This window comes from Phaenicophaeus curvirostris, chromosome 2 (genome assembly GCF_032191515.1).
Source record: "Phaenicophaeus curvirostris isolate KB17595 chromosome 2, BPBGC_Pcur_1.0, whole genome shotgun sequence".
Lineage (NCBI taxonomy): Eukaryota > Metazoa > Chordata > Aves > Cuculiformes > Cuculidae > Phaenicophaeus > Phaenicophaeus curvirostris.
The window spans coordinates 113,497,475-113,521,918 of NC_091393.1; the positions used below are offsets into that span (position 1 = coordinate 113,497,475).

The 24,444-nt window shown below is 35.7% G+C and overlaps 1 protein-coding gene across 1 annotated transcript in view; it reads left to right on the forward strand.

The window, feature by feature from the left end:
* The window catches only part of NBAS (NBAS subunit of NRZ tethering complex), a 169,261-nt gene that overhangs the window by 110,336 nt on the left and 34,481 nt on the right, over positions 1 to 24,444 (forward strand). Inside the window, exons 45-48 of the mRNA XM_069850479.1 lie at positions 3,517 to 3,735; positions 3,972 to 4,174; positions 12,181 to 12,270; positions 14,490 to 14,685. Of these exons, the coding sequence (XP_069706580.1) occupies positions 3,517 to 3,735; positions 3,972 to 4,174; positions 12,181 to 12,270; positions 14,490 to 14,685 (708 nt within the window). The remainder of the gene's footprint in view (positions 1 to 3,516; positions 3,736 to 3,971; positions 4,175 to 12,180; positions 12,271 to 14,489; positions 14,686 to 24,444) is intronic.

The window sequence follows — 24,444 nt, forward strand, 5'->3', positions numbered from 1 at the left end:
TTGAAACTATGGCTCAATGACATTTTTTGTTTACTTTTCCATCCTTTATACATTCTTTTCCAACATGTGATGCTGAAGAACTTTGCTTGTAACTCTATGTTGCTAATTTAAAGGTTGAGTCAGTAATGCTTTTTTGACCATTTTCTTCTTACTTAAGCAGGAATACATTGTCCACATTTTGACTACACACCAGATGGGTGTGGAATGGGAACCTGGTACAACCGGATATTAACATCCATCATTTTATCTTCTAATTGCAATGTCTTTAAATGTCATTTTGAATAACTGTATAAAAAGCTCAGTTAAAAAAAAGACGCTCCAAGTAATGTTCTATATCTTTTGTCTGCCTGATTGACTTCTAACACTGTGTAAAATGCTAAGGAAAAAGACAGGGCATGACATTGCCTGGAGGTGTACAAGAAGTGTGTTGAGAGTGTTCTTACATAGCATGAATGCATTCAGATGTTACATTTTGAATTACGTGGCTTCTTTTTATCACTTTTTATCACTGTGCTCCAGTTTAGTCTTGTCTTGTCTAACCTTGTTTTCTTCATGGGAATTGACAGTACCTCTTTTTCCTGATGTCAGTATGTTTTTAGATACTTTCTTATGCCTTCCTGCTAATATAGTTATTTTAATTAAATCTACTTCAAGGCTAGGAAACTTCATGAATAATATCTTTAACTGGTTCCTTACATACATCAGAAGTTTTACAGCAATCCCCAGATGCACTCTACTGGGTGTGGAAGGAATGGAGTTAACTTTCCTCACAGCAGCCTCTACGGTGCTGTGCTTTGGATTTGTGGCATAACCAGTGTTGATAATACACCAGAGTTTTTGCTGTTGCTGAGAGCTGCTTGCAAAGTACTAAGCCTTTCTCTTTTTCTCAACACCTCAACCCTGAGTAGGAGAGCAGGGAGAGGACGCTGCCAGGACAGCTGCCAAAGGTCCTTTCTGTGCCATGCAATGTCGTGCCCAGCAATGATAAACAGGGGGTTGAATGGTGTTGTCTTGGAAATTAGCTGGATTTTGGTCTGCTTGTGGGAGGTGACAAATTATTGCCTTTGCATCACTTACTTTTGATTTTTTTTATTTGTTTTTTTGTTTTTTTATCCTCTCTCCTTAAGCTATCTGTATCTTTGTCCACAAGTTTTCTTTGCTCTTCTTTTTCTCCTTCTCCCCCCATAGCAATTTGGAACCAGCTTTTGTTATTCTGTAACGATTTAAACTACTTCTGAGATAACTAATGTAATTTGCTTTCCATTCTATGATATCTGTCTGGTTGGCTTGTGGCTAAATATCATTTGGTTGGTGGACTATGTAAAACTGGGACTTAGTGGCAGAGATGCAAATGCATTGAACTGTTCTGTGTGAACATCAAGAAACTTTTTTTATTATGAGGGTGACCAATCACTGGCACAGGCTGCAAAGAGAGGCTATGGAGTCTCCCACGCTGGAATTATTAAAAGGCACCTGGACATTGTCCTAGGCGACTGGGTCTGGGTGGCCCTGTTTGAGCAGGGGGATTTGACCGTTGCCATCCAGATTTCACTTGCAACCTTAGCTGGTCTCTGTTTCAATGTTGCTGTGGCATTAAAAGGAGGGAAGCTGTTTCCATAAGTGCTTGCTAACCACTGGCAATATGAATGGCAGGGTCAACATCATGTGCAAATAGGTGTTACTTGTACAATACTTTATTAAGAAATACATCCGTATTCTGAAAGAAATGGATTTCTGAGATGAGTTTTTACCCTGAGGAGAGAAAGCTGTTTATCTTGACAAGTATGTGATGTTCCTTGATTTTAACATGAAAGAAAACAGATTTTTAGTATTTTCATTACATGTTATAACCTATAGAATTAAAAATCTTTTAAAACTGTAAAAGCTTTTTGAAAAGAAAACTTCAATTTGCATGCAAACAAAGATTGAACCAGCCCCTAAGCTACTTCTGTTTTATTGCTGGGTATGATACCAAATCTCATTTATGAAGCTGACAACAAGTATGGAGGATAGCCATTCATGTTTTGGAATAAAAGAATCAGGGAAATAATATGTTGGTAGTGCTGCATTTTGGCTCAATGCAAATATGAAAGCAAAATTTAGAACAGTCTTGGGAACAACCTGGGGTTTTTTTTGTTTTTTCTTTTTCATGCTTTATCCTGTCTGTGCTTATGGCATCATGGCTTCTAAACTGGTGCATTCATATTGTTCTGTAGGGTATAAGTTGGATGTTATACTTTAATAGTTTGCCTTTTGCATCTCTCTTAATTGCATTTTGAACACTGGCAGGTACAGTACCAGGGAAAAATGAAATATGTAGCTGTTTTCATATTTATGGTGTTGACAAAATGGATATATAAATCCATCAGTCGTCATTAAATTTTAATGTGAAGAGTATCACTTTTTCCTTGCTTATAGTAAAATCTGATAGTGAGACGTTGTTCAAAGTAACGGAATCATACTTAATTACTTTTTGTGGGATTGGAAAGGAGTTGCATTTGAAATTGAATGGTAAACTACCCTTTCCATTTACCCTGTTAATACTGACAAGTTTTCTTAGCTCTTACAGTAAAGTTACCCATTTTGCTTCTATTGCTAAAAATGTCCAGTAGACAGTTCCTGTGGTTCAAAGCAACAGCATGAAAGCCAGGAATAAGCCCTACATATTTCACTATTTCACTGTGGGTTTTTTTTTTTGTTGTTTTTTTTGGGGGGGGGGGGGGGGGGAGAAAGGGAGAGAGAATTGTATTGGTTGTAAAGATTTCCACTAACTAATCCTTATCAAGGATAAGGATTAGGCTTTCTGTGGCTTTACAAGCAGATCTTTTAATTCGTGATGTAAACATCAATTTGACTTTATGAACACTGCTACAAGAGTTTATTTTTCTTCTTTCTGTGGTAATTCAGCCTATTTCCTATACAGATTCAAGGTTTGCTTTCTATTTCTTATGTATTTCAACTTGAAAATTAAAATTGCTTCTATGCCTTTGTCCAGTATTACAGTAACTGAAACACTTGATGAGAATGCTGTGCATTCAGGCAGAAGAGACCTCAGCAAATTAGAAAGTGTATTGCAGGCATCCTTAAAACTGTACTTGAAGTTATAAATTAACAATTGCATATGAATTTTTGAAGTCATATTTCAGATTTGTTTTGGGCTTATAGCTGTATCTTTGATGACTCTAAAGCATAACAGTTTGCTGCTCCATTTGAAAATTCAAACTCTATGAGAAGTATAATGGGGGAAAAAAAATGGACCTTCATGTTTCAACTTAATGGTTTGATACATCTAGTTATAGGATCTTTCAAACTGGTAATCTGCTATTTCATCTAACTATAGGTTATTTAAAAGTTGTAGACCTACCTTTTTTTGTTTTATTTTGGTTTGGGGTTTTTTGTTTTTGAGTTTTATGCTGTGCTGTAAAACAGGGGAGCCACCTGACCTATAGGTACTACTGTAATACAAATTGTAGGGTACAGATGATAAATGATTAAATATCAAGTTATCTTTTTCAGCTGCCAATTGAAGTCAGGATAGAGATGACCAAGAAGGCTATTAAGGCAATTAAACATCTTTCTGAGAAATCAAGAAAAAAACCCTCTGAGAATGACATGGGAGGTGCTGAAAGGTCATCTGTTGCTTATGAAGGAACTCTGAATCACTTGCAGCAATCTCTTGCTCATCTGGAAACACTCACTCATAGTTTTATCACTTACTTGAAAAACAGCGAACAGGTAATGTTTACTGATCAGATGCTTTTTTTGAGTGTTACCATAACTTGCAGTGATGGACATCAATCTCTTGTCCTATTTTATTAATGTTTTGTAGCTGTGTTTTTGCCCACCTGGCTTTTGAAAATTCATTTCCAACAATCTTCTTTTTCATAGTGTATGTTAAATCTTAGTAGAAAGAAAGATATAGCCTGGTAAACAAAGAGTACACTGATTTGTATTCAAAAATCTGTTCACAGGATACGCTACAGAAGTATGGCTATTTGTATGATTTGTCAAGGTCTGAGAAAGAAAAAATCCATGACCAAGCAGTGGCTATGTGTATGGATGGCCAGCCCCTGGACATGATACAGCAGCTGATACAAGTGGCTGTTGGAGATCTAGGTCTTTCTCCCAAGGATATTGTCCAATGTGCTATTAAAAAAATTGTATGCATATTGAGGTAAGGACACTGTCACAATTAAGCCCAAAAATCTTTCTTCTGTGTTTTTTTTCAATTGGTTACATTGGTTTTGGTTATTTTGTCAGTTCGTTGGGTGTTTTGTTTGTTTGTTTTTTTAGTGAGTGCTTGTTTGCTTTTAATGTCTGGATTTTGCAGTAATTTGAAAGGTAACAGGAAATGAGTTCTTGGATCATTTATGCTCCTGTTTACTTCTAATTTCTTATTCAGATGAGAGGGTTATATTTTTCTGAGTTTGGGAAATCTGGGCAATCTGAACAAAGCAAGCTGTGGAACTCATCCTCCTCACTGGAAGACACTTTTCAGTTAGGAACTTTGGCTTTACAATTTTGTCCCATTATGTGTGTGTGCATTTGTGATTTTTTTGGTAAATTTACAGTTGCATGTGATTTAAAGAGAGCAAAAAGTCATGTTTGTTGGAAACAGTGAGTACCTCATGCAGATATTTGAGCAATAGATATCTAACAATGGCTGTTGCCACAACATCTAGTCCTACAGGAAAAAGTATGATTTCCATCTTTACAATAACTTGCTGGTATACTTCTGGGAGGGGTTGATTTCTTAATTCGTCTTCTATTTCCAAGGTTTGGAAAATTGTGTTTATCTTTAATTGGAACATAGGCTATATATTTTTTTCTTCTTTGTTATCATAAAGAATGCTCTTTAGAGCTTCTGTTCCTCTTCTTCCCTCTTCCTTTGTGTCACATCCTACCTCCAAATTAAACAGTAAGAGTGAGTGCTTTATACATCCTGCAGCTTTTAAAGGCAACAATGATACCCTAAAACTCCCCCCAGCCTGCTAACCTCTTGGAAGGAACGGATTTCTAAGTAAGAAGCAGGATTGTTTTTCTCAACTCTTTCAGAGTTGCCATTCTTACTGTTTCTTTTTGTCATTAGTGCCATCATGCTATGAGCAATCCCACATACTGTAGCAAATGCAAGGCTTCATCTACCATGTTTTTCTGGAATTTGCAGTCCCAACCCTCAGCAATTGTCTTTTCCATGGCATGCAACCAAATAATCAACCTCTTCATGGAACCACAGCAAACTGAGGCATCCCTTATTTTAAAATTAGGAAGAAATGGGCTAGGAGAACAGAAAATGCAAAATAACTAGCTTTAGCACAGTTTGTACTTCCAGATCCCTGAGTAATTCTGTGGAGATCCAGGCAAGACCTGGATGGTACAAAGGAACATGAAATGCATTTAATGCTGACCATCTTAATCTTGTTAATAGTGAGTTTAAAGTTTGCATTAACTTCGGCATCATGATATTTTATTCGAATTATATTCTTTGTAATCTTGCATCCAAATTACAGTTCTAACACTTCTGAGGAATAGTCAAAAACTACTCTAGTCATTCTGCATTTCTTCAGTACTAGTCATGCCTGGGGCAAGGGAGAGGAATTCCTGCATTGAAGTCCTGCCTGTTTGATTAGCTGCAGCCTCTGTATTTCATGCTTTATAGTTTGGAAGGGACATGGCTTTTCTTCACAGGTTTGAGGCTGAAACTGTTTTAAGTTATCTGGTATTCGGAAGAATGTAGTCAACTATTTGAATATAGAACTGTTAAAAATACCTGCTTATGGACATGTTTGCAGACATGGTGAGTGCGTGGGCACAGGTGAGGGAAAGCTAAATATGTGGTTTGAAAAGCCATTCAGTCACATAAGGTGCTTTTTCTTTATTCTGTTTGATGCTCATTTCTAGCTCAGCTTGCCGTTTGTAACACCCTCTGTAAAGCTCTGCTAAGAGATTCGAACACTTTCTTAGCTGTAGTGGTTATAAAATTCCTTTGGCATGGAATGTGAGATTTTGACATGGCTTTTAGGGTTCAACCTTTCTCCTGTCGCAGCAAAACTGAAGATATTTGTAAGGGTTTTGAGGTGATAGAGGATGTGATTTGGGGCTCAAGGGACAATCCATGAGGCAAGCGTACGTTGAAAATTATTTCTTAGGGTTGAACGCGTCTGTGATGGTGCCATTATTCTTTAATAAGGTTTACGATATGTGGAAGTTCATGATTTTTTGTAGCCAGATAAGAGCAACCTATTTTTCTGTCCTGCAAAGGAGTTGGCAGCCTTCTAACCCAAGCCTTAGCGCAATGGAATCTGTGTCTGTCTTGATGTTCTCTGTCAGAACAACTTAACTGAAGAGCATGCTCAGTCTCTCTTGTTGTTGGATTAGAGCTGGGATGTGAAATTCTCAAGACAGCAAGCAGAGAATGAAGTTCTGCGATTTTACATCTACATCCCTGTCAGTATTTGTGTTCCTAGGGTGAAGAGAACCTGAGATTTTTTTTTTTTTCCATCATTGTTGACAGAATACCAATGGGCTGTTAATAATCCTCCTGTCTGTGGTGCTCTTTCTTCTTCAGAGCAGCATAAAAGTATTTATTTTGGCACTTCTCTGGTGTCAGGTGAAACTAATTTGTCAGAGGTTTTAATTTATTTGAGGAAGCTCTCTTGGATTTCATGTTGATGAGTGCTACCTGTTGCCTCTTCTTGGCTTGGTCTTTGATGTGCTGAATATTCCAAGTGAGATACCACTGTGTCTGTAACCAAGTGATTTTAGTAGAAGTATTTTTCTCCTCCCTGCCCCCTTTTACTGGGGAGAGGGGGAAGAGGGAGATAGTTTCATATCATCCATGGTAAATGAACAGATACTTCTCATTTAACTATACATATTCTTCTGAAGTATTTCTGTTCCAAAGAGATAATGCAGGAAGTAGGAATGAGTGTTCCATTGTTAGATGGCTGCTAGACACTGTTTATCACTTTTAAGACCAGTTAAGAGAGATAAATTCTCAAAATTTTATCTTCTTCTTCATGCAGAAAAATTATGTGGGCAGGATGATCTGAATGCATATACTAGAAATAGAAAATCATGGAGAAAAGCATTCAGAAGAATCTGTGGCTCTACCTTTTCTTCAGCGTGTATGTGTATATTACAGCAGGCTGAAGTGCCTGTCAAAGCGTCTGCAGTCCTTTTTGGCAGAAAATTTATTTATCTTGTCATTCAGTTTAAGAGTGTTCATAGCATCCTCAATGATGGTAGAGCTTTAGCGCAGCAAGATAAGTAGTATTGTCTTTCTTGTCTGGATTTGGCCATTTGATGAAGAATAATTTGGCTTTAAATAATCCCTCTCCTGCTGTTTCTGACGGGAATTACAGCAGTGTGATTCATCTGAATATAAAGCTCACAAAGTCCAGTCATTTCAACTGTAATGAGACTCATTAACATGCAAAGTATGAGAAATCTATCAAAATACTCCTTTCTACCCTGCTTCTTATCTGCATTCTTCTGTGAGTTGAATTATTTGTTCTTTATATGCATAGCAAATCTGGAATACGTACAGCCTGATTTGAAGTTCTGGGGCCATGAACAATAACCCCTATGCAGCACTTCCCAGTAAATAAGGGAATGCCTGTCTCTCCAATAGAGAAAACTGTAGTGGCAAAAATGGGAGAATTAGTTGGAAGTTCAGATAAAGTCATTTGGGTGTGTGAAGTGATCAGTAGAAATCTTCCCCTCACTGTGGGTGGAAGGGGAAGATCATTTCATATCACAAATGATAAAAGAGCAGGTAGTGACCTATAGATAATTTCTTTACCACAATGTTAAGGAGCATTAAGTGAAAAATCTAACATAAAATAAAAAAGAAAATACTTAAAAATAATATCCTCCCTGTTATGAAATTCAGTGAGAGGATAACATTATAGGGTAGCATCACTCTAAACACAGGGAGCAATTAAAAAAAGATTGTTGCTTGGCATCTCTTAAGCCTGTTGATGTCAATGTTTTTGCCATGGATAAAATTGGATGCATCTTTATCCTGTGCTCAGATTTTAGCTTCCAAGCTAGACTATAACACAGATTAAAATGTATTAGCCATATTTCATGCAATACTTGCATTTCAGGGTTAATGGGCAAAAGCTACAATTAAAGAAATCATCTTTCCTTTGTACCTCCAGTGACAAACTACTCTTTGATAAGTGTAACATTTCAAGGGAAAACTCTTCAGGTTTATTTATTGGAGCTTTGAAATGTTACAGAGTGTGGCTGTTTTATACAATAGTTCTGAAAGAGATCATGTTGGAAAATTCCTTCTTTGACAATTTACCTTTGAAGTAGCTGTTGTAAAGCTATGACACCGAAGTTGGCTTTTCTATAGCTGTGGTGACAAAGTGTACAATTTAAGATATTGTAACCATAAGTGAAACCAGCCTGTATGGATGTGAAAAGCTGTGGCAGTGTTGGTGAAAAATAGAACATAAATCTGCCACTTATGTGATTTTTTCAGTTTCATAAGTACAAACCCCCTTCAAACGCAGTAAATGATCTTCTGTTATTTGTATATTTACGGAGTATTGCAGAAGAAACTTCTAGAAAGTATTGCCTTTGTGAAAGATTGAGTTATTTTTTGGCTTCAGTTTTCAACAGCGTTCAATATCATAGGTATAACTCTCACACTTTCTCAGGAAGAAACCTCTTGTTAAATGTAACATACAGTTATTTGCCTAATATTAGGTGCCTACCTATACTGTAATTTCAAGAGCAGTATTATCCAGTTCTGTTAACTACTTTAATCTCCCTTGACTCTTTAGTTCTGGCACACAAAATTCAAAGTAGAAACTCTTACACTGGTACGTATGAAACCTCTCAAGCAGTATTTTATACAATATACGTATTGGGTGTTTCCTTGTTTGCTTATGCTACTATAAATAAGTCGGTTCCTTCTTCAGTAGAACTTCTGAAAAACAACAAAAACCAGATTTTAGTAATGGTGCTAGTCAGATTTGACTTACCTAAGATTCGATTTATTCCATTACCTAATATTACTTGCATAATATACTGGAGACTTTCTCTGATGCGTGACTGTAGACAGTTTGTGGAAGACAGTATGGAATTCTGCATTTGCACCTCCTAAATTTCTTATATGAGGTGTCCATATGGATGTAGCATTTCATGAAAATTTGGAGGTATTCACCTGGCAATGAGCGGGAAAGGTTGTTTAATGGCCAGTATTTTGTGAAGAATGTAAAAACAGCCTTATTAGACTGAGTAGGTAACTGAGAAAAAAAACAACCCAGATTTCTTACTGTCTCATGTAACTTTTGCAGAGGTCATAGAGAGTAATTTTGTAACTTAGATATCATAATTTCATGGAATTTCTAATGGAAATGATGCTCTGGCTTTATCTTTTTTTTATCAGCTTTGAATGATCGCTTCAACAATATATTATTTTCCTTTTTCCTGATATTTAGGGGAAACACTAACAGAAAGAGGAAAATAAGGCTAGATAAATAAGACTATATCAAGTATTTTCAATGAATACTGTAATTATCTTAAAAGATTTAGATGAAGTTAATTTATTCTCTTTTCAAGCATTCTTTGTACTTTATTGTGTTTGAGGAACTTGATCAAATATGCATCACTTTCTGAAGCTGAACTGAAACCAAAATAAGCCTTTATCAGAGTAATTACACAAGGCTTATACCTAGGAGTTTCGATATGAACACTGAATCCTGTTCTCTTGTTAAAAACATGCAAGAAATACCGTATGATCTGTGTGGAAGACTAATCCTTCGTTAATTATATTTGTTTCTGTTAGTAGCTGCTTATTTTTAATCATTAATTATTAAGAAAAGAACAAGGCAAAAATCTGTGGAAACTTGACACAATTATCTGTTTCATGAGCTCTAATCTCTTTTTAGTTTCCGTAACCGTTAGGCAATATTAAGCTTAAAAAAATGCCTGCTCTCAATTTTTCTAAGCTTCTTTTAAAAAATATTTTCATATTGTAAATAACCGTAACTTAGATTCTCCTTTCTTCCTGCTTAATAGAAAGTACCTGCCTGTGTATAGCAGACTTGAAGCTTTCTGTAAATGTTCATACATCCACTGTACTTGAGAACTGGTCTTACAGCTGTACTGCCTGAAACAGCAGTTTTCTGTTTTCAGAAATACCCATTAACCTTTGGGCACGTTTCTTTTGAAACAAGTCTTTTGAGGTGCTCAGAGCCTGGTTGTGATAGGCGCTAAAGAATTTCCTCTTTAATTAGAGGAATGAAGGGCTTTTGAAGAGCAAGTGCTAAGGCTGTTCAGAACCAGTCTCCAAAATTGAGGGTGCCCAGAATGTAAGATTTGTTTTAAGGTCATTCTCCTTTGATATGAAAGTTGCTTAGGTACACTAAATGTAATATAAGGAAAGTAGAGCTAGTCAGAGCTCCATTTCTGCTGCCCGTGTTCTCTTTTATGTTTCAGACAGCATCGTTCCCTTCTTAATATGGAAGATATTAAGATGAGAATATCTAAAGATATCTTTAGATATGCCTGTTATCACCCTTTGTGGATGTCTCTTTATTGCAAATTTAGTTAAAAACAAATCCCCAAAAGCATAATAATAAAGGAAAATTTAAATTTGGCCTGTGACCAGAACATTATTCGAGTGGTTTATGTCTGCCTTCACTCTGGGCAAGTATCTTAAGTTTTCTTAGCTTTATTTTATTTTAAAACAAACTTGAAACCATCTCCTAAAGCAGGTAGCATTAGTTTAATACTGCTGTTCTCTCTGCTATTTCCACACTTCTGCAGTATCAGTGTGGTCTAAATGAGGAGAGTTTTTTTCTTTTTCATTGTTTTGTTTTGGTTGTTTTAATAGAGCATTCATTCCTGTTATTTCTTGTTTTCCATGAAAAATAGTTCTTTTCTTTCCCTCCTGCTCTCCCCTCTTGAGACTTAAATTTTTCATGTGTGTTGCTTTTGTTGTTTTGGGATTTTTTTTTTTTTTTGGTGAAAATAGAATTTTATGCTTTGGACAGTCATTATCTTTTGGAATCGGAAATCCAGGATAATTCTGTACTGTAAGCTGTAAAAACTGTGATTTGATCATTACCAGTTATGCTGAACATGGTTAGAAAAATATCTAGATTTGAACTTCACTCTCCTTAAATTTATTTAGGTGCTGTATGGTGGCATTGGTATTAACAATCATATTTCAGTCACTCATACGTAACATCATTTTTTGAGGATAAGTCTGCTGTTGCAAGCTTTCTACTTTGGACTTCTTAGTGCAATATAGCAATGAAAAATGCCTAAGGTGAACAGAAGTTTCAGCATGTAACAAACCATATTGTATCTAGTCTGCATGGAATCACATGTCGATTTTAAATCTAATGTTCACTGAAGTGCTGGTCACCTGTTAAGATAAAAGTAAAAGCATAAATGATGAAAGCTCTGAATGCAGGAGGATGTTGAAAGTTATACAAATTCAGGTATATAGTATAATGATTTTTTGGTCAATAGATTTACTGAAGTAATAATGACAAAATTATGAACACACAAATTATGATTTTCTCCCCCCCCATTTATTACCTTTTTACTTTTTACCTTTAGAAGAACATTATTGTATTATTGTGTAACTGGAGCAGATACCATTTGATGGGTAGTTTAATCCTGCCTTTCCCACGTGCTGTTCTTGACCATATGTTTCCTCCCTTTTAATTTTATTGGTTCTGGTAAGCATTGACTTGGTTGATCGAACTGAAAATTAGTCTTAAATAGGTGGGAACTGAATCAGCAGGTAGGATGCTTTTGAATCAGGTTACAGTCAGGTTGGTTTAAAACAATAGTGATACTGCAGTATAATATTTGAGAAGAAAAGATGGTGATACTTCTCTGTAACTTTTAGTCGATATTCACGAGACTTTAAGGTAATGAGGTAACATGGATATTATGCTAATCAGCACTAGAAATGTCAAATTTTAACCTTTCTTTCAGTTTTCACCTAAGTATTTTAATATTTCTCTTTCCTGCTCTTTTCTTGTTCCTCCTCCTATTACTTGACAGGAAAATAAAGGTACTAGTTAAGCAGGGAAAGTGGAAAATTGCTATAATTATTGAACAATTCATGTAGATCCTGCAGGTGGATGTAAGTAGGTATGATATTAAGGGCCATTTTAATCATAATCTCATGTCTTTTAACAGTGGAAATGATGGCTCATCTACTTCAGTGAAAGATCCACTTGGAATCCTAGAAGGCATTGTTTCTGCAGTGCATGCTAGTGTTGAGAAGGGGTAAGAGCTTACTGTATGGATTCTTTGTTTAAGACTTTGAAAGATACTTCTCATGAAAGCATTGAAGGTACAATACTGAATATGGATGTTTTATCTTTGTGGATGTATATAATGGATTTGCACTTAATTTTCTAAGAATTTATTCTGGAACAGATGGTCATTTGTCAGGTTAAATACCTGAGCCCTGACAGAAGCCTTTACTTGATCATTGGGATGGAAGCAAGTCACAGAATCTAAAATTTAGTTAACTGTGTAATATAATGACTTGAGACAGATTACATATCTACTAGGAGTAGTTCACTGCTATTGTTTCAGTTAAGTAGTTAAAAAAACAAAGAATAATGATTAATTTTCAGATATGTGAATTTAAATATCTAAATTTGTTAATATTTGTTGGGTTTAATGCAGAAGCAATTTCATAAATGCTGTATGGTGCTTCACTATGGGTTTTTTTCCTCCTGTTTTGGGGATGTTCTTGTTATTTCAGGTCACATAATGATATGTATGTCTTGCAGACATTTTCTATTGCACTTGTAGTAAAGACAAAGAATTAAAAAAAAAAAGAGTTTTCTTTTCAGACCACATATATAGACTAAGAACTCATGTCTGGAAGCCCACAAGAATAATTACACTGTTTTGTGGGGGCATCTTCACTAGCATTAAATTAGTTAAATATTGGATACTGAAGTAGACTGAACTGATGTCAAAATGTACAATAAATCTCATTTGCAATATTCTAAGGTAGAATGGCAGCGCCTGTACTATTTTATTCTGAGATGCACTTTCTGGAGTCTTTTATTTGTACACTTCATCAAGATTTAACTGCTGAAACAATAAGCTGGAGTGAAAGTCATTGTGATTACAAGGGATTGTTTACACTCATGTAAATACTTGTTTATTGCCTTAAACCTCAGCTATTCAATTTACAAAATATAAATCTTTCCTTTGGGAAAACATATATAGATATCAGGTGTGAGCTCTGCAAAACTCTGGCAATATTCCTGTAGGTCCTCTTAATTCCCAAACTTTTAATTTACTGTTTTAATGCCACCTGTTCAACAGAGGCATGTCTAATACAGCTCATGTACTGAGCTAACAGCATCATTCAGACAATATAAAGCCTAAGTAAAACTGAAATCCTTGTAATTTGAAAACCTAAGCTGTCAATGTTTATTATTTCACAGCTGCTAGACAGGTTAAATTGGTGTTTTCTGTCTGATATTACTTCCCCATCTGTCTTGTTAAGACAAATAAGGGAGCATTAGTTATAAATCACACTCCACCTGGAACCACTTTCTTGATTTTTTTTATATTTTTTTTTAAATAGCTTTACTTTAAAACACAGCAGAAAGATAGCAGAATAGCATTTACTGATTTGTTACTGATTAGTCTCTATGGGGCATAACAGATTATTCTGTCTGCAGTTGGTAACTGATTGGTGAGTTCATGGTAATCCGTGTACTGTAAATGCTTTCACCCAGTTAGAATGTGTTCAATATAATTTTTGAATCAAACTATTTAAGTTTTTCTAATTAGATGAGTCAGGAAAATCCCCAAAATAGGCTTTCAATGTCTGTTTCATTCTTTCTAGAGATGAGGGGTATTCTGCAATCATTATCATACTAGAACGTAAAATAATCAACCTGACTTGAGATGGTACAGAAGAAAATAAAAAATGGCTAGGGCTACAATCAGGAAAACCCAATTTGTGTATGTGGAGAATAAAGAAGAGACTTGCAAGGAAAGAGAATATAGGGCAATATGAATAAGCATCAAATAGAAGAAGATATAAAAATATTGTATTTAAAATGAAATAAGTCAGGCTGCTTTTCCATGAAGTTAGATAGGGTGGAAGCACAGGCATCAGTCAGGAGCAGACACCATAAAATGTCTTGTATTTTCAGGTGCTGGAATCTAGCACTGTTGTGATACAACATTCAACTGTATAGATGGATTTCAGTGGTGGTATATGGTTATTTTGAGTTCAGAAAAGGTTCTTAACACCACTGAGCTTTAGGCATCTGATTTATGAGGGGTTGTTTCTCTGCAGCATCACATGATTGATGGGTTTACTTGATGATCCAGTGGGTCCTTTCCAACCTAGTGATTCTATGATGCTATGTATTGATTGACTGTACTATCTTAACAGCTTTGAAAGTACGTGTAGTACTTCTATTAGGATTTCTAAAGAAGTTTAACAAAGTATTGTTTAATTACAGGGAGAAAATAGTTTCTTCAGATGACCTTCTGGAGTGGTTGAGACCTTTCTGTGGTGATGACTCCTTAGCAGTGAAGCCTCGTATCAGAGTATTGCAGATTCTGGAACAAGCCTTCCATCTCAGTGATGAGGATAGCAAGCTACTTGTGTACTTCAGGACGCAAGCTGTTCTCAGAGCTTGCTGGCCTGAAACAAAGGTATTAATATTGATTGCTATAAATGATAGCATAAGGCTGGCTTTATACAAGGATTATATGATGAAATGTTGGTTTACAACATATGGTTGCAATGAATCCTGTTGGTATGGGAACTAATCCTACTTTCCTTTTGAATCAGATTTCTAATACGTTATGTTTCTTTGAAAATCAAAGTTATGTGAAGTTATTGGATTCCTCAGCTTTTATTTGGGACCAGGAGTACGTAATACCTAACTTGATTAAACAATAATGATTTTCCTCTGTGTCCAGCATTGCTTTGAAGTTCTTGCATATGCTTCCTGTTGTTATGTTTTCTGTCAATTTTACCTTGCCTTTTTAACCTCTACTTGGTATGACATAATAGGCATGGGATCTTTAAACGTAATTCCATGAATATGTAGTAGGAACATTAAGAACATTTTTAAATGGAAAGACTTAATTGATTGAGAATGCATTTGGTCGTAGTTAGTCTGTTATTGTCTCCTAAGAGGCAGCACCTGAAAACTGAAAGACAGTAGTTATTTAAAAATGATTCATACCTTTAACTGACCAAGTGATAACTTTAAGTCTTCTTCATTGTAAAGTGTCGGGGGGAAATAAGGTAAAATCATTGGTGAGAGAAGTTACTCATAACTATATATTTGTTTCAAACTAAGAGAGACAGAATGTTTCTAGTTCAAGTTTTCAAGTCTAAAACAGGTTGAACTTTTCTTCTGAATTAAAGGATGACAAAATGCCCAACTTTCATTTTTGAAGTATTTATAAAGGTTGATGTAAGACTAGTGAAGATCATCTAGTGCATGTTCTTAGGCGTGAAAATGCTCGAGTTTGTCAAGTAGCATATTACAATTTCCACATGTACAAAAAGGGTTCTCTTGTTGGTTATTCATTAATATTTTAACTGCTTTTTTTTGGTGAAGTGCTTAGTATGAACATACCTATTCTTAGAGGTTCTGCATTTCTAAGTACAATGAAAATGCACAAAAGGTTTAAAAGGTAGAAGTAGTCTTGTCTTTGAAGCTTGTACTGTTTTGAAATCATACGAGTATCACTTGCTGCATGTAGAATTATTCAGAAATAGTTGCTTTTCATCCATTTTCTAAATGCCTCTCTCCCATGCCAAGACCTTATGGAACTAAAATAGAATATTTCTAATAGTTCCTTTAAAAAAATCTGTGTACAAAACCAATTTATCTTCATATAAAACAAAAGCAATATCTCAGTTTTATCTTACTGTGCTAAGATCATCCAAGGGAGTAATCATAATAAAAATCTTAAAAGAGAAAGAAAATGCTTATCTCTTGCTTTTTTTTAGAAATTACTTTTTCTGTTGCATTCACAATAATACCAGCACTTAACTCCTCAACTGCTCTTCAGGTATCTGTCTGTGATTGGATTCTTCATCTTCAGCTCAGTCTTTTGTCAATATTTGCCTTGCCTGTGACCCGCTTTCCAATCCAAGAGCATTTCAAGTTTAAAGGATTAAACTAGAGTAGGTTTTAAGAAAAATGTTACAGATAGATGTGGTTGAAAGCTATTGTTGATGGAGACAGAAAAAAAGCCTGTGTTTGACAGAAACCATGTGAGACTCATTAGTTTTGTTTGAAAATTACATAGGATAACCTTTATTTTCTCCCTTAATCTGGTAGGTCAAAATGTATATAACTTTACAATGTGAAACTTGCATCTGTTTGCTTTTGTCTTGTGATGTTTTAGGAATTAATGACTGCATTACATGTGCTGCTGGTTTGTTTGTAGCTCCCTGCCCACCAGGACCCCTGAGGCCCTCTCAGCAGAGCTGGTCCCTAGCCTGGCTGTCTCTGCTCGTGCTCTCCTGGATGGGGCACAGCTGTTAAAGCTTGTGTGATTCTTGTTGGCCCTATCTCCCAGCCTGCTTAGGTCTTTCCATATAATATGCTAATAATTTGTCTTTCCTGAAGTGGTGGAGTTTTAGAATACTTCTAGTTTCAAGCAGGAAAACATACCTGTTTTATGCAAGAGAAGAAGCAACAGTCTGTGATCATAACACAGGGCTGCTGATCACTTCAATACTTGTTTGCTGATGAGTAAGCAAGTGGTGCAAGAAGCCGTGCAGCAAAAAACTGAAGTGCTGTGCTGGATAGGCTCAAACCTTTTAGAGCTGATTGTATTAAAATGTGTATACCATACTGCAGGATAAAATTATTTGTCTAAAGTATTTATTATTTAGTTAAGTTCAGAAATAGTTTTCAGGCTTAGCAATCATAAAAGCTGTGCTCATATGTATGTGTATAAAAACCATTATTTTTTCATGCCAATTCCTGCTGCAGAGTGTAATTATAAGAATGCAGTTGGAACATATTTAAAAGTTATTCTAATTTTCATGTCAGTTCAATCTAAATGTGATAGGTGGGAAACTTTTGCTTTCGCTGAATATTTTGTTCTAGGTATCTAATGTGTGATTTAGGCAGACGATTCATATTGGTCTGTCTGTTGGGTACCAGACATTTTTAATTCAGAAAGTAACAAGCTCAGTCATGAAAGTAAGATCATCACTTGCTTTTCCAAATAACAACCTGGAGACTAGCATTTGACATCAGCTGACTACAAGGCTGAGGGGGAAGAAAATAAATAGTCTAAGTAGCAGATTACTCATTTGAGGAAGTCTGAATTTCAAACAAGGGAAAAGCATAATAAAATAACATACTGGAACCTATATTCTTGAACGGGGGAAAAGCATAATAAAATAGCATACTGGAACCTGTATTCTCTGTATTTTTGGTAGGTACATTTCACAATCCTTCATGCTGTGTTAGTGAAACAAAAATGCTGCAGAATTCAGTAGCTAGGTGACTGCTGAAAAGTGAAGAGAGATTTGTGTAAGAGCTTCTGGCAAAGCATTAATTAATCAGGTTTCTTATTGCAAGTTAATGCTTCAGGAACAAAGACCTTGAAAAGCAACGTCATTCTACAGAAGGGATGTTGAAGGGCAATTGAAAAGTTTTATCGGGTTGCTGGGTAATTCTGGGTGAGATGGAGTAAAAAGTAGACACAAGGAATTAGATCTCTGAAACATGCTCAGAGTGAGATGTCATTCTGTCTGCCTTGTCAGTCGGTATCAGTTTCTCTAACATCACTGCACCTTTGTTAATTTTTCATTCAGCGAAGTAGTAAAACTATTGATCAAGTTTGTTTTATTTTTTTTTTTTTTTAAGGAAGGTGTGGGTGAATGAAATGCTGTTTTTAGCTTGTAGAGGAATTTATTTAAAAGTTTGTTTGGGGTTTGGTTTTTTTAATGAACTTTAAATCATACATGTTTCAAAAATGTATTCATCCTCTTGCTTCCAGATTGTTTCATTCTTACTTGCTTGATGTTTCTTACAACCTTTTAGGGGATCCCTCTTTGCTTTTACCATTCCGTGGTACAAAAAGGGACAGCAGATATTTTAAAGGATTAATATGGATTTCTATACAGTAAAGATAAGCTTAATGATATTGCAGTGTTCAGTTACCAGAAAATGTGTGAAAGCCACCCTCAATGTGACTACTAATCCTCTTACTCAGACTTTGCATACATCAAGGAGGGACTTAATATTTAATTATGCTCTAGGTGCTGTAAGTAGTGGTCCCACAAATCAATGTGCTGCTGGGAAACAGGCCAGCTCTTACAAAATTAAAAATGTTCTTTATGGAAACAGCTACCTATCAAACAGTCAGAAACACAGCAATTTCCAGTTCTCTAATGATTAGTTAACAAAATTAAAAATTCAGGGGTCCTCATTTTTCAAAGGCTTGAGAGTCTTTAATTCACGTTCCAGTAGCATCCCACGCTGCTGGAGGAAGGAGGCATTCGTTGTTTTAATCCCCTTGATGAATTTTATCTGAGCTCTTCAGCTTCTGTAATTTTCTAGTTAACTGGTGCATGAAAAATATGGGTCAAAATACTGACATTTTTATATATTAAAAAAATGTTGGGGGAGGGGAGTGAGAAAAACATGGTTTAGAATGTTCGTATCAAAGATTAGCTTTATCCTAAGATGGGAAATTAATTTATTTTCATATAATATATAAAAGTGTAGTTTATAATGACTCACAGCACTGTCTAATGTATGTAAAGTATCAACTAGCAGTTTGTGTGTGTGTACATTCAGTTCAGTGACCAGTTACAAGGCGTAAGTAGCAATAGTAAGAGTTAGGAGTTTGCCTCAGGAAGTTACAGCAGCACTAACACAGCTCCTGCAGGTAAACCAAGAGTTACTTTAAGATACAGAAGCTTCACAATTAGTAACTTCTTAAGACACACTTTGTCCTAAAAAGTTCATTTCATTATGATGCAAGTACAGAATGTATTACTATTTGCATGCCACTTAAATGCAAATAGTTTTGTCATTAAGAGAAGGTAATCTCATTTAGCCTTTCCCCTCAGATTGGTACGTTTGTTTCATGGTCTTGGGGTGTATAGAACTGCTGAAGGCTGAGTGGTTTTGAAAACCAGAAGGGATATTTAGTATGAATTTAAGATTGTGTCTGTAAGTACTTTTCTTATTTTATCTTCATTCTATTTTCTCCCTAAAGTTTAGCTTTGAAAAACTGCCAATTTATGTTCTGTGTACATCCCATGTGTTTTCTTTTCCTTCTTATAGGTAATTTATGTATGCCGTATGCAAGTTTTATGTGTCTCAGCAACCTTAGCAATGTCTACATGAGCATAATGACTTTCTGAGAAATTGAGTATGGCTGTCAAAGCTCCATTGCTCTTTTCTCCCTCTTCCCCCAGTGTATGAAAAAGGTATATCCATTTACACGGTATTTCTGCATGTGACTTTATAGAGAAAGGTCTCAGTGGAAACATTTCAGTGTCCTGTGATTTTCAACTTCTTCCCATGGTTTGTACTTGCGTCAGCTACATTTAAAACTAAGTATTTGTAAAGCAGAGTGAGACTTAAGAATTCCCAAGCCGTTTTGCTGAAGTAATTTATCAGGTAACAGTTACCTGTATTTAGCTTGATCTGGCAAAATTTAGGTGAAGGAGCTGCATTTATTTAATCCTCAGCCATCTTGTATTTGTGAAACATGCTTAATTAGAAGAAAGATTTATGGTCCTATCAACTTTGAGTAGACTTGTTACAATGTTGTTTGTAATTCTAGAGACATTGTTTCTCTACTGGTAATGCATAAATATTAAGTTTAGGAATTTAATTTAAGTTTTAATTAGTATTTTGAAACACTAATTTCCGCTCCTCGAAGATGCAATTTATCCATATGAGAACATGTGAAATGTATTTTTTCTGGGAACATAAATTGTAGCGTATATGATTAATTAAATACTTTACGATGCAAATGAAATATTTTCCATTAACTGCACAAGTAAAATGGATAAGACAGTGGAGAGAAAAGCAGTGTAGCTTGAGTGAACATGATGGTTTTGAATACGAGCCCTGGGTACTGTGGTATTCTGTGGCTAACAGCAGTTGCTTCAGAGGAAGATAAGAGTGCCCTGATTGGATTCCTGAGGGATAGTTCACTTTCTGTAATAGGTCTTTTGGAATGAAGGTATTAGTGGAGAATAGTTTAAACATTGCATACTGTATATTTATCTCAGCTTCAGAAGAAAGAGGAGCTCATTAGTGATGTGTTCAGAGTTCTGTTCTTATGTTGCGAAGGACTTGGTGGATGAACTGAGGTTCTGCCTTGGTTGTATCTTGCTAAATGCTTGGTGTTGGTACACCATGCAGCATTGAGTGCAAAACACATTGAGACTTTGCAGAAGGGTTTATTTTATTTCTTTTTTTACCTCTTTATATGATTTGGTATGTGGTAGTTTTTTGTGTTTTGTAGGATCCAGAAAATCCCTGCTCTGTTTTAGGTAATTCATCACTTTTTTCCTTATTCTGTTGTTTACTTGGTTAGAGTAAACAGTTCCAGTCATGCTCCCTCATCCACAGGGCTTTTTATTGCTGCAACTATTCTTCCCTATATCTCAGAGCCCACTGTGATATGCAATATAACTTCCTGAAAGGAAGTAGTTCCAGGAGTGAATGTGATACCTTGTGGATATTAACAGTCCATGCTTACACATCCCAACACCTTGATTGCGCTCCTGACTTCAGTAGTAGGTTAACCAGAGGTCTCTGAATTTCATTCAGTGAGATTCAGGTTCCTGTTTGTACTTGATGAGGCTAATTTAGCATATTGTAAAATGCGATGGCTTTACCATTGTTACGTTTTATTTGCCATCATATGGTCGTTTACTTAGCTTATATTTTTTTAAAAAAACAGCCAATTGAAGGTTTCTTTCTACTGTGTCCTTGACAAACATAAGCTAACTCATTTGTGTGCAGCATTATCTAGTTCTTACTTTGTAGTAATTTTATTATAGTTCATGTTGATTGAGGGAGTGAGGCTGTCTTTCCATGTCATTTGTATTATTACATGGGGACCCAGCTATGATATCTGTGACTGCTAGGACTTTCACTACATCAAATAACAAAGAAAACCACTAAATGCGGTGCTTATGTAATGCCATCCAGTTTGACATTTGCACGATGCTGCCTACCTTCCGATTAATTTTTTGACTGCAGCAGAGATACTAATTTATTTCAGGTTTTACAGCTTAAAATAATTTTTTAATATCCATTCATTTGGTACCTTAGGTGCTCCTGGTCCTGATTAATTTTGCATTAAAAATGTAAGTAAGTCTTTTTTTTTTTTTTTTTTATCTGAAAATAGCCATACTGGAATAGTACTTAAAATTGGAGTCAACATCTCAACAGTGAGTGTCCTTATTGTGGGTTGAATTTTTTCTGTAACTGCATCTCTTACTTTCTCTGTTTAGTCTGTCTGCAGGGTGACATTTTGGAAGGATTAATTATTACAAGTTTTCATTTACATGAAAACCACTTTTAAAATATTTTTTCATTTTTCAGCAAAAATTGGAGACTGATTATCACGGCAACAGTTGTACATGTGGCTGTATACTAGGGGCTTGTGTGTGGACTGCTGCTTGATGGTGCTGTAGATTAGGAAGGGTAAATTGAAGAGCCACTTGCATAAGGCAGAGAGAGAAATAGCTGACACTAACAGCTTAAAAGTAATAATTAAGGTTCTGATTTCTAGGCTGTCTTCCAGTACTTTTTACTGTTCTAAATGTAGAGTATCTCTGTTATGTAAAGATCATGAAATATGAAATGGTGATTAGTGATTACTTCCATGTTTTTAAGTCCTTCATGTTGCACAGGTGTTAGTTTTTGCCATACATACATTTACAAAGATCCAAATTTTGAGCTATTAACTGACATTTAATAAATATACATTTTAAGTTGTATATATGTTAATTCTGTCTCATTCAGGTCTAACTAGCTAGGCACATATATCTTTGAAATGCATATTTTTTCTTTATTTGCCTTTATCTCTCTATCAATACTTATGTACAGTCTTCAGAGTTTTTTTTCCATGCTGAAATGTTTTTGCAGATTAGGGCATAGTCTCCTGCAGAATACAAATGAAGGAGGAAACTGCACGAGTTATGCATTTTTATGCATTAGGCAACACATTTGTGTTTATTGAGTCTATTTGCATTTCTTAGTGAGCTGCGTATCAAGCAGATAAGGAATTAAACAATACATAAGTCAGTTCAGATGAAAAAAGTTCTTGGGTATTTCTTTTGTAATAGATTGTAACTTATTGTAAGAAGGACAACTCAACATGTGACTGAGCCTTTGTTTAATTCATCACCAGTAGACTTCCGGTTGATTTGGTTTTATACATGAATCCCATAACTTGCTTATCCTGTTCACTGGCTTCAGCTTGAGCAGGATTTGACCTATGGGATTATGCACATCCCTTAACTATCTGTATGCAGCAGGCTTTCGTATGTGGTCAGCACTCAATATTTGTAATAATTTTAATATATGACGCTAGCTTTGGGGGAAAAGTGCAGGTAAGCATGACTTCAGAGTTCTCTGTCCTTTGGGATAGAAGGTATGAGTTGTGAACACAAAGTTTGTTATACAAAACTCTGACTTGATTTTTAATTTTGTGTTGGTTGCTCTAAGATCACTGTCTTGATAGAAGGCTTTTCTTGTCTGTCAGGCGGTGGCTGTTTTTCTGGACTTTCATTTATAAAGGCCCACATTCTCTCTGTGAGTTCAGGACTTGGAATATGCTCCACCGAGAAATCCTGTCTCCTTAAACTGAAATGGAGAGGAGATGTAAAGTAGGCCTTTGCATCACTGTCACAGGTTGTATTCCCCTTAGTAACATTATGGAGAAGAATCGGTCCTTTTCGACCAGTGTTGGGTATAAATGTTGCAGTTCTTGGTGCATTTTGTTGGTTTCCTGGCAATATTTTTCTGCTGTGATGGTTTCACCAGGATTCACAAAGTTGTAGTGAACAATTCCACATGCCAACAACCAAACAGTGGCCGTAAACTTCTTTTGATGTATCTTCAGTTTGGGGGAATCTTTGATGTATCTTCAGTTTTGGTGCTTCACTTTGGTCCAGCCACTGTGTAGAACACTACTGTTTGTAGTATAGAATCCATTTTTTTGTCACATGTCACAATTGGATAAAAAAATGGATTGGTTTTATTGCACAAAAACAGCACAAGCAGACTTTGTAATGGTGATTTTTTTTGGTTCTTCATTCAGCTCATGCAGCACCCGTATGTTGAGCTTTTTTTGATTTTCTAGTTCTTTGTAAATATCGAACAAATCATAAAAGGTCAATGTTAAGTTCTGTAACCTCTCAAGATGTTTTGTGTGGGTCTGTTTTACTCGTGGCCCTCAGTTGGTTGTTGTCTATCGCAGAAGGGCGTCCATGACCTTTGTCATCTTCAATGCTCTCTCTCTTCCGTTACAAAATTTTTGGAACCAGTGTTGAGCTGTGCATTTGTTGACAGTCCCCCCGGGCAATACTTGGCTGCAGTGGTTTCCGCTGCTTTATGTCCCCTTTTGAACTCTTACAACAAAATCATTTGAGTTTGCTTTTGTTTGTGTTTTGTTTGACAGAGTGATATAAGAAAGGATAAAAAAAGTGAAAACAAAGCCATTAGCATAAGTAAGTAGAGTGAATTTCATGCTTTAAAATGGTATACTACGTGAATACAGTTAAATAAAATTTTAATCCTAAATAAGTACCACACTTTACAATGACGAAACCAGCAATTATGCTTGTACCAACCTCATATTTTTTGTTGGTTGTGGTTTGTTGTTTTTTTTAAGTGAATACTCCTCAATAGAACTTTTCCTTTTTATTAACTGAGATAATGCCATAAGCATAGCTTCAAAAATGCTTATTTCAAGCAAGGGAATTTAATCTACAGCGTTGGCTGAGGCTCCAAGCTAGATCATGTTTTTGCTACAGTGGTTTCTTTTTCATAAAATAGAACTAAATTCTATCATTAAAGAAGGCATTTGTGAGTGCAGTAGAACAGGTTTTAAAAAGTTACCATCTCTCAGCTGTGTTGCGCTACTATGTAATACCTTTCCATTTACCATGATGCAAAATGAGTGGAAAGGATTATCCATGTGAATTTGGGCAGATGGAGAAAGTAAGATGAAAAAGTCTCATTTAAAACTGACAGGTTCCTTTGCTGGGAGGGAAATATGTTTAGGATACATTTCTGAGAATGTAAAACTCCTCTGTGCTAAAGAAAAGATGGACTTCTCAAATGACACTTTGGAATTCAAAATTTTTTATGGAACCTCATGCACAGGATATGTTTGAACTTGTATGTATGTGCTCTTTAAATTGCACTTTTCTTATCCAACCGTGGTGTG